Source organism: Babylonia areolata, chromosome 21, assembly GCF_041734735.1.
Source record: "Babylonia areolata isolate BAREFJ2019XMU chromosome 21, ASM4173473v1, whole genome shotgun sequence".
NCBI lineage: Eukaryota > Metazoa > Mollusca > Gastropoda > Neogastropoda > Buccinidae > Babylonia > Babylonia areolata.
Window position 1 is genome coordinate 3605036 of NC_134896.1, and position 9895 is coordinate 3614930.

Genomic DNA, 9895 nt, shown 5'->3' on the forward strand with positions numbered 1-9895 from the left:
CTGAATGGAGATATGCACGTGTGGTGCAGTGCGGAGTTGAATGGTCCGCTGGCCAGTAGTTCAGGGTCTGGGACGTGGTGTTGTGGAGGTCTCGTTGTGGAGCTGTGTGTGGCTGGGAGGTCCACATGGCGTTCCGAGGGGCAGACCTGGCTGTCTGAAGAAAGTTCTGTCTTCCTCCTGGCACTCCAAGGGGCACATGGCCTACAGTGACAACCTTTATTTGCAGCTTTAGGGGTCGATGGCCTACAGTGACAACCTTTATTTGCAGCTCAAGGGGCCGATGGCCTACAGTGACAACCATTATTTGCAGCTTAAGTGGCCGATGGCCTACAGTGACAACCTTTATTTGCAGCTTAAGGGGCCGATGGCCTACAGTGACAACCTTTATTTGCAGCTTAAGGGGCCGATGGCCTACAGTGACAACCTTTATTTGCAGCTTAAGGGGCCGATGGCCTACAGTGACAACCTTTATTTGCAGCTTTAGGGGCCGATGGCCTACAGTGACAACCTTTATTTGCAGCTTTAGGGGCCGATGGCCTACAGAGACAACCTTTATTTGCAGCTTTTGGGGCCGATGGCCTACAGAGACAACCTTTATTTGCAGCTTTAGGGGTTGTGGTCATGTGGACCCCATTCCTGCAGGAGTGTGTAACTGGAGTCAGCGACAATGTCCGAAACGGTCGTGGGTGACTCTGGGTGTGTTCTTCACAGACCCATTGTTGTCTACAGAAAAGGGGTGGGAGGGGGGCGACTAGGGAAGTGTATCAATTTCGATTGTCTGCCATTGATGACTGTGAACGTAGTGTCTTTAACTCTTAACCGATCGTCTAGAGCTCAACTTTGACAGCGTTGAATACACACAATGTGCATGGTGTCTTCTGCGTTGCGGGTGGCTTCGAAGTGGACCTGTCTGCTGAGTGATACAGAGAACAGAGGAGGGGAAACAGAGGGAAAACAAAGTTCAGTTGTTTTTGTTATCATTGTCGCTGTGTATGTTTTAGTGGTTTCAATTGTTATTGTTGGTGTTGGTGTTGTAGTTCTTGTTGTTATTGGAGACAGTTGTCATGGTGATCATTATCATGAGTGTTGTCGTTGTTGCCCTGGTTTCAGTGGAGCCGGAGAACGACCTGTTGGTGTGCGGGGACTGCCAGACGTCCTTCCCCCTCCAGCACATCGTGCACTTCATCCGCCACAAGGGGTCCGCCTGCACCCACAAGGGGTCCGCCTGCACTAAGGACCCGCCCCCCCTCCTGCCCTCCCCGCCCCCCCACCACCACTCCAGCCATGCTGACCAGCACAGTGACAAGCCCACAGACCTGTCTTCCTCTTCGGGAGCGGGGATGGCGACGGTGGAGGAGGGTGTGTGTGAGAAGGGAGGGGGTGGCGGCGGGGGGAGGAAGAAGGAGCAGCCCCCCAGGAGGCCTCTCAGGTCACGGCCCGTGGCGGACGTCGAGGCCAACGCTGCCGCTGCTGTGTCGGGTAAATATACATGTGTTGAAAATGTTTATTTTAAAAAAACGGCGTTACTGACCTGATCGTATTCCTGAAAATCATGATGAAGGCTTTTCTGATTCAACTCGCGACAGAGAAGGTGCATTTGTGTGTCAGCTTGCGGGGGAGGGGGGGGGGGGGGCAGGAGTGAGGGGGGGGGGGGGGTAATAGTAAATTTATCCTTTTTGCGTTTGGGATAAATGCCCATTCATTTCTGGCATGTATACATTCTACTATGGTGTATTTCTTGTATGTTACTTTTCGTGTTTTTTTTGTTTTTTTTTGTTTTTGTTTTATTTTTATTTTTACTTCGTTTCATTTCCTTCCTCAAATGTCTGTCTGTTGTGTCTTAACACCTCCCCTTCCTCCTCCTCCCTCACACACACACTCACTCCTGCCCCAGTCTTGCTCACACCCCCTCCTCCTCCTTCCCCCCTCCCCGTCCCCCACCAGCATCTCCTCTGGTTCCTCCCCCTCCTCACCCCCCAAACACGTGACGTCAGCATCTTCCTTCCCTCCCCCCCTCCCCACCGCCCTGCACCCCCTAAACACGTGACATCAGCATCTTCCCTCCCTCCCCCCTCCCTACCCCCCTGCACCCCCTAAACACGTGACGGTAGCCATCTTCCCTGCCCCCTCAACCCCCCCACCCCCCCTACCATCCCACCCCCTCCCCCCCAAAAAAAAAAGCCAGCACGTGACGGTAGCCATGTTACCCCTCAACCCCCTCCCCTCCAAAACCAAACAGACACAACAACAAAAACAACGAAAACACTCACACGTGACGGCGGCCATCTTTCCCCCCGTCAGACAGTCCAGACTGTGTACAGTTCACACGGACAGAGTGGCGGCAGCATGCAGGCTGCAGCCCTTAGTGTCTGGCACCTGGTGTGTGTGTGTGTGTGTGTGTGTGTGTTTACGTGTTTGTGTGTGTGTGTGTGTGTGTTTACGTGTTTGTGTGTGTGTGTTTACGTGTTTGTGTGTGTGTGTGTGTGTGTGTGTGTGTGTGTGTGTGTTTACGTGTGTGTGTGTGTGTGTGTGTGTGTGTGTGTGTGTGTGTTTACGTGTTTGTGTGTGTGTGTGTGTGTTTATGTGTGTGTGTGTGTGTGTGTGTGTTTACGTGTTTGTGTATGTGTGTGTTTACGTGTTTGTTTGTGTGTGTGTGTGTGTGTGTGTGTTTACGTGTTTGTGTGTGTGTTTATGTGCGTGTGTGTGTGTGTGTGTGTGAACGTGTTTACGTGTTTGTGTGTGTGTGTGTGTGCGTGTGTGGACGTGCGCATGTGTGTGCTTGCGTGTTCGTGCAGTGTCTTGACCTCGTTTGACCCATCCATCGCTTCCCCCTACCCCCTTCCTTCTCTCACTGGTTCTGCCTCCACCCACCCCATGCCTCCACCCACCCTACCACCATCACCACCACCACCTCCTCCTCCCGTTCCAAAGTCAGGCCACTGCTACCTACCGGTATATTTCCCTCTGTCCTGTCTGTCTCTCTCCACTGCCAGGTCAGGTGCATACCCCCTTTACTTACCCCTGCTACACCCACACGGAGCCACTCAGTCAGTGGCGGTGCTGGCTTGTTGCATCTTCTGGGGCTGCAGTTGGCAAGATTTTTTTCTGCCCCACCCCCCAGGCCCCCCGCCCCCACCCCCCAGGCCCCCCCTCACTTATATCACTGATGCTGCAGCTTGACGTCGCTGTGTGGCGTGGCTGGTTGGTTGATGATTGTAGGATTTCGCCCTGAGAAATATCTATGGTCCATGGAACCTGCAGCCCCAGAGGAGGCCAGCAGCACCACTGACTGGCTTCGGAAGTTACGTGTGGATGTCTAGCTCTGATCTGAGCTCCAGTCATAATGATGATACATCATTAAACAGTTGACGGTTCACATAAAGTTGCGGGCCACTTGGTGTGGTAACTTGCTGAGCTAGACGTTCGTAATCAGAGCACAGCAGTGGAGAGTGTGGGCATGCCGACACAGGGCTGACACACCCGCTGTGTTACATGTACGGGCTTCACGAGGCCTTTGAATCCTCGTGGGAAGTTGCACAGTTTTCTGATTTGGGGTATTGTAGAATGTCGCTGAAATTTCGGCAAGCGTCTGTGTATGCAGCCATTGTAACGGACACAGATCATACCAGAGAGGCGCAACAGCCGAGGGGTTAAAGTGTACGACTTTCAGTCCGAGGGGCCAGGGTTCGAATCTCGGTGACGGCGCCTTGTGGGTAAAGGGAGGAGATTTTTCCGATCTCCCAGGTCAACATATGTGAAGACCTGCTTGTGCCTGAACCCCCTTCGTGTGTATACGCACGCAGAAGATCAAAAATGCATGTTAAAGATCCTGTAACCCATGTCAAAGGTCGGTGGGTTATGGAGACACGAAAATACGCAGCCTGCATCAAGCACGACAGAGTCCTCGGCAAGTCGATGTTGGTCGTGTGACGGAAAGAAAGAAAGAAGGAAGATGTGCTTTCCTATCCCGACCTGCGTTCTGTGTGGCTTCTCCTGTTTTCTCTGCTCTGTCCGCACGGACCGCTTTCTCCCTGGTCTTTTCCTGTCCTTTTTTCCAATTCAAAACAACATTTTCATGTGTGTTTTTTTAACGTCTTCTACGCAGGTGCAGTCATATTACTGCGCGCGCGCTCTGAATTTTCATATTAATAGCAATGATAATGACGTCACAAGGTGTGTGCGTGGATACACACACACACACACACACACACACACACACACACACAATCGCACACATGCACGCACGCAAGCATGCACGCACACAAGTATATGTACACACACACCCGCGCATGTTTTTGTCAGTTTGCGTTTTTGAGAGAGAGAGGGAGGGAGGGAGAGAGAGAGAGGGAGGGAGAGAGAGAGAACAGACGAAACGGGAATGGCGTGCCGTGAAACAAAGAACCCAAAACTGTCAAGAGCCCCTTGAGGTTGGCCCATGCAACAAAGGGTGGGCTCGTTTTTATCTGTCAGTTGACCGCAGTAAATGGTCCAGGTTCGTGCGGTCCTCTGTTGACCTGGTTATCACACTGTCCTGTTAACAGCAGCGGGTTCCTTTATCGGGACTGTCACTGGGGTACTGCAGGCTACTTGTGTCAGATGTCCAGTTCCATCAGTCTATTCATAGCCTGTGTTTTTACAGGCCCAGTTTAGTGATTGTTGTGAAGTTGGTTAGCCCAGTTTAGTGATTGTTGTGAGGTTAGTTAACCCAGTTTAGCGATTGTTGTGAAGTTGGTTAGCTTAGTTTAGCGATTGTTGTGAAGTTGGTTAGCTCGGTTTAGCGATCGTTGCGAAGTTGGTTAGCTCAGTTTAGTGATTGTTGTGAGGTTAGTTAACCCAGTTTAGCGATTGTTGTGAAGTTGGTTAGCTTAGTTTAGCGATTGTTGTGAAGTTGGTTAAGTTTAGTGATTGTTGTGAAGTCTGTTAACCCAGTTTATCGATGGTTGTGAAGTTGGTTAGCCCAGTTCAGTGATTGTTGTGAAGTTGGTTAGCCCAGTTTAGTGATTGTTGTGAAGTTGGTTAGCCCAGTTTAGTGATTGTTGTGAAGTTGGTTAGCCCAGTTTATCGATTGTTGTGAAGTTGGTTAGCCCAGTTTAGTGATTGTTGTGAAGTTGGTTAGCCCAGTTTAGTGATTGTTGTGAAGTCGGTTAGCCCAGTTTAGTGATTGTTGTGAACTTGGTTAGCCCAGTTTAGTGATTGTTGTGAACTTGGTTAGCCCAGTTTAGTGATTGTTGTGAAGTTGGTTAACCCACCTTAGCGATTGTTGTGAAGTTGGTTAGCTCGGTTTAGCGATTGTTGCGAAGTTGGTTAGCCCAGTTTAGTGATTGTTGTGAAGTTGGTTAGCCCAGTTTAGTAATTGTTTTGAAGTTGGTTACGTTTAGTGATTGTTGTGAAGTTGGTTAGCCCAGTTTAGTGATAGTTGTGAAGTTGGTTAGCCCAGTTTTGCGATTGTTGAGAATATGATTAACTCAGTGTTGGAAAGTTGGTTTGCGCAGTTTCATGACTGTTCAGAAGTTGCCTGCCTCATTTTGCGTTCGGTACCTAATTGGTTGTCATCACAGTTGAAATGAGATCTTGTGAAACAGGAATGCTTTGGGTTTTGGGAGTAGTAGGCTCATGTTCCACACAAACCTAGGATGATAGGTCCTCCCCTCAAGGCCTGATGAGGATGATAGGTCTTCCCTCAAGGCCTGATGAGGATGATAGGTCCTCCCCTCAAGGCCATAGGTCCTTCCCTCAAGGCCTGATCAAGGTGATAGGTCCTCCTCTCAAGGCCTGATCAGGATGATAGGTCCTTCCCTCAAAGCCTGATCAGGGTGATAGGTCCTTCCCTCAAGGCCTGATGAGGATGATAGGTCCTTCCCTCAAGGCCTGATCAGGATGATAGGTCCTTCCCTCAAGGCCATAGATCCTTCCCTCAAGGCCTGATCAAGGTGATAGGTCCTCCCCTCAAAGCCTGATCAGGGCGTTGGGGTATTCTAAGGTCAGGCATCTTCTCCATTTTCTTTTTGTTTTGTTGGACAGCAGTAGTGGTGTAGTGTGAATGGATTGTCCGGCACGCCGTGACCTGTTTCAGAGCCCAGCCGCATGGTGTGCGAGGTGTGCTCTGTGACTGTGGGCTCCGCCTGGCTGCTGCTGCAGCACGTGCAGAAAGAGCACGGCATGAAGATCTACAGCACCGCCACCCCCTCAACCAGCCCCCGACCCTCCTCCTCCTCCCCGGCCTCCGCAGCTACCGCCTTTCTCCGCGCCGTCCCCCCAACCCGCCCACACCCGCCCTGCCGCTCCGGTGACCTGCACCTCCTCCACCCCCTCCCCCTCCCCTCTACAAGGCGTGGAGCGGCCCACCCCCCAACCTCCTGCCCCCTCTTCCACCTCCACGACGAGTGGCGGGGCGGGGGTGGTGGGGTCGTTCCCCGGGGTGCTGGCCCCCTTCTTCCGCCTGCCCTTCGGCCGGACGTCGGAGCTGGGTGTCCCGGTGGAGGTGCTGGAGCAGTACCGGGGACTGCGGACCCCCCATGTGCTGACCGGTGTGAGCGTGGCCCTGCCCCCCGGCCTGGACTCCGCCGTCACTCACGCCGCCTTTGACCGCACCAGGCCCCTGACGGCGGCGACCCTGGACTCCTCCCAGCAGACCTACTCCCAGCGCCTCAAGGAGCTGGCTACCAACCCGCCCCACCTCCCCGCCGCCCCCGTCCTCACCACCCCCACCGCCCCCTTCACCCTGCCCGCAGTGCTAAAGGCCGTGCAGCCCAATGCCCAGGGCGGCGGTCCTCGGGCAAGCAGGGACAGCACGGGCAGCACGGGCAGCGAGGCAGGGGAAGTGAAGGTGGTGGTGGTGGTGGAGGACAGCAAGGAGAAGACGCCGAAAGCCGGCAAGGAGCGGAACAACGACACCCCCACGACCAAGCTGTCTTCATCACCGGCGTCGTCTCCCGCCACCACCACCACCACCACCAGCAGCAGCAGCACGGCAGCCGTGTCTTCCCTGCTGCACCCCGGCAAGCTGAAGACGTGCGAGTTCTGCCAGAAGAAGTTCCGCTTCCAGAGCAACCTCATCGTGCACCGGCGGTCGCACACGGGCGAGAGGCCGTTCCGGTGCCCGCTGTGTCCGCACGCCTGCAGTCAGCACAGCAAGCTGCAGCGCCACATGAAGACCCACGCTGCCCCCCGCCACTCCGCCCCCGTCACCCCCCTCACCACCACCGGCACCTCTGACGGCAGCACACACTCCACGGGCAGCTCCCCGGACAGCACGCGCCACAAGCTGTGCGACGCTTCCGACCTGGATGAAGAGGAGGAGGAGGAGGAGATGGAGGAGGACGACGAGGAGGAAGACATGGAGGGCGACTTCAGCGACGACAGCGACGTGGCGGACAAGGGCTGTGACGGGAGCTTCAACCCGCTGACGGCAGAGAGCGACGGGCGGTCCGACCTCCGGTCCAACAGCCAGACGGACAGCAGCCCCCCTGACGCCGAGGCCACGCCCCCAGGCACGCGGCGCCACGCCTCGGTCAGCCTGGTCAGCGAGGTCATGAAGAAGTCCGGCCTCAACAGCATCGAGTCCTTCAACGAAGCCTTCCAGGCGGCCCTTGAGGAGAACCTGGGGCAGGACGGGGCCCAGGACCTCAGCCTGAAGGAGAACGGCGACAGCCACCACGTCCTCCTGCTAACCCAGCCCGGGGCCGGCAAGACGCCGCCTAGTGGCGGGGAGCAGGCCTCCAAGGGGAGCGAACCCGGAGACAGCAGCGTGTTCAGCCCAACCACCTTCCCCCACGTGCTGCCCGCAGACTGCTCCCCCACCACCACCCTCCGCACCTTCTTCCCGGGCTTCCCGCCCACCTTCTCCCTGCAGGAGGGGGGCAAGGCGGGAGGGGGAGCAGCGGGGGCAGGCAGCAGCAGCACCACCACCACCACCCCGGTTGGGGCGGGGAGCGACAGCAGCAGCAGTGCCTTGAAGGTACCGAGCGGGGCCCTGACGTCCTCCAGACCGGTCTCTGGAGCCTCCCTCCTGGCCGCCAGCACCAACGGCGCCTCCCCCTCGCCGGGCGGCGGGTCGTCCAGAAAGAGCGGCGGGTCGAGGAACGACACGTGCGAGTTCTGCGGCAAGGTGTTCAAGAACTGCAGCAACCTGACGGTGCACCGCCGCTCCCACACAGGGGAAAAGCCCTACAAGTGCGAGCTCTGCACCTACGCCTGCGCGCAGTCGTCCAAGCTGACCCGCCACATGAAGACCCACGGGCGGGTGGGCAAGGACGTCTTCCGTTGCCGCTTCTGCGACATGCCCTTCTCCGTGCCCAGCACGCTGGAGAAACACATGAGGAAGTGCGTGGAGAACAACCGGGACGCCGGTCTGCTGGAGAAGGGGGAGGGGGGAGACGGGGAGGGAGGGGGAGGAGGAGGGGGGAAGGTGGGGGCGGATCCGGACAGCGGAAGCCAGAGCTCCCCGGCCCCCACCCCCACCCCCACCCCCGTCACCGTCATGCCCACGCTGTCGGCCCAGCTGCTGCAGAGGTCCTCCTCGGGTGGTTCAGGCAGCCAGGACCCCAAGGTGCTGCTTCTGGCAGCATCAGCAGGGGACGACAACCCCCAGCCAGCCACCCCCATCACCATCACCTCCCCCGTCACCACCAGCCAGCCAGCACCACCCTCCTCCCTCCTCCTCATCCCCTCCGTCCCCGCCCCTGTGAAGGTGGAGGTGAAGGAGGAGGCGATGGAGGAGGAGGAGGAGGAGGTGGAGGAGGAGGCCGTGAAGAGTGAGGGTGGTGGTGAGGAGGACCCGGATGAAGTGTAGGCCTGTGACAGTTCTCTCCCTCTCTCTCTCTCTCCCTCTCTCCCCTTGCCTTCACAGTGTTGGAGTGAGGGCGGTCTTGCCTTGAGTGGGGAGGGTGGGTTCGTCTCCCCATCATCGTCATCATCAACACCATCACCATGTCCACTTCCACCCTCCTGCTGTTCCCCTTCTTCACCAACATCACTGTATCTGTCTGCAGGACACTAGTTCGGAAATGAAGCATAATCATCCTTCGCTTTTTTGTTTGGTTGGGTTTTTTTTTAATTGTTTTTTGGGGATTTTTGTTGTTTTTGTTGTTGTTGTTGTTGCGTTTTTGGTTTTTTGGTGTGTTTTTTTCTTTTCGTCAGAAACAGATCCGGAGACAGTGGATTTAGCAATGAATGAACTCGTGAAGGTGTGAGGACTATTGGTGTATCAGTAATTCGAATCGATACGATTCTTGTGAATGAACAAACCCCCGCCCCTCGCTCCCCCCCTCCTCCCCCTCCTGCCCCCCCCCCTCCCCCACCCCTGTCCCCCACCAAGAGTTCTTTTGTGTGCATCGTGTGTGTGAGTGCGCGCGCACTGTACGGTTGTGATTCTGGAATAACACTGGCGTTGCGTGCAGGCCTGTATTGAAAGAAGAACACGGTGGCAGTGGTGACGACGACCTCCATGATATTGAAAGATTCTTTCTGGCTTCAGTCCTCACGGACGTTCAGGTTGTGTTTCTCCAGCTTGACAGCAACACAGGCTTCCTTGAATGCAAAAGTTCATAGGTGTTAGGTAGGTGCCCTCTGAAACAGACACACACAGACACACACACACACACACACACACACACACTGAAAGAGAAGATGCAGTATGAAGTGTTCAGTCAGCGTTCAGCGGGGTGTGAGGGAGGGAGGTGGGGCAATGGGGGTTGTCCCCCGTGACACGTCAGAAGAACACGGAAAGTGCACAGTGAAATGGCATCATTCAGTATATCGGCAGGCTGTGTTTGAACGACACTCAAACAGCCTCCTCCTTCATGCCGGCACACTGTCACCAACCCTCCTTTAAATCCCAATGGTTCTCGAAGTGTGCAAATTATTTTTTTCTTTCTTCCATTGCATCTTGTTTATA

The 9895-nt window shown here is 55.4% G+C and overlaps 1 protein-coding gene across 1 annotated transcript in view; it reads left to right on the forward strand.

Moving 5' to 3' along the window:
- LOC143296217 (BCL11 transcription factor A-like) overlaps nt 1–9895 on the forward strand; it is an 87001-nt gene that overhangs the window by 62166 nt on the left and 14940 nt on the right. The window contains 3 exon segments of the mRNA XM_076608036.1: nt 1111–1479; nt 6074–6357; nt 6359–8548. Of these exon segments, the coding sequence (XP_076464151.1) occupies nt 1111–1479; nt 6074–6357; nt 6359–8548 (2843 nt within the window).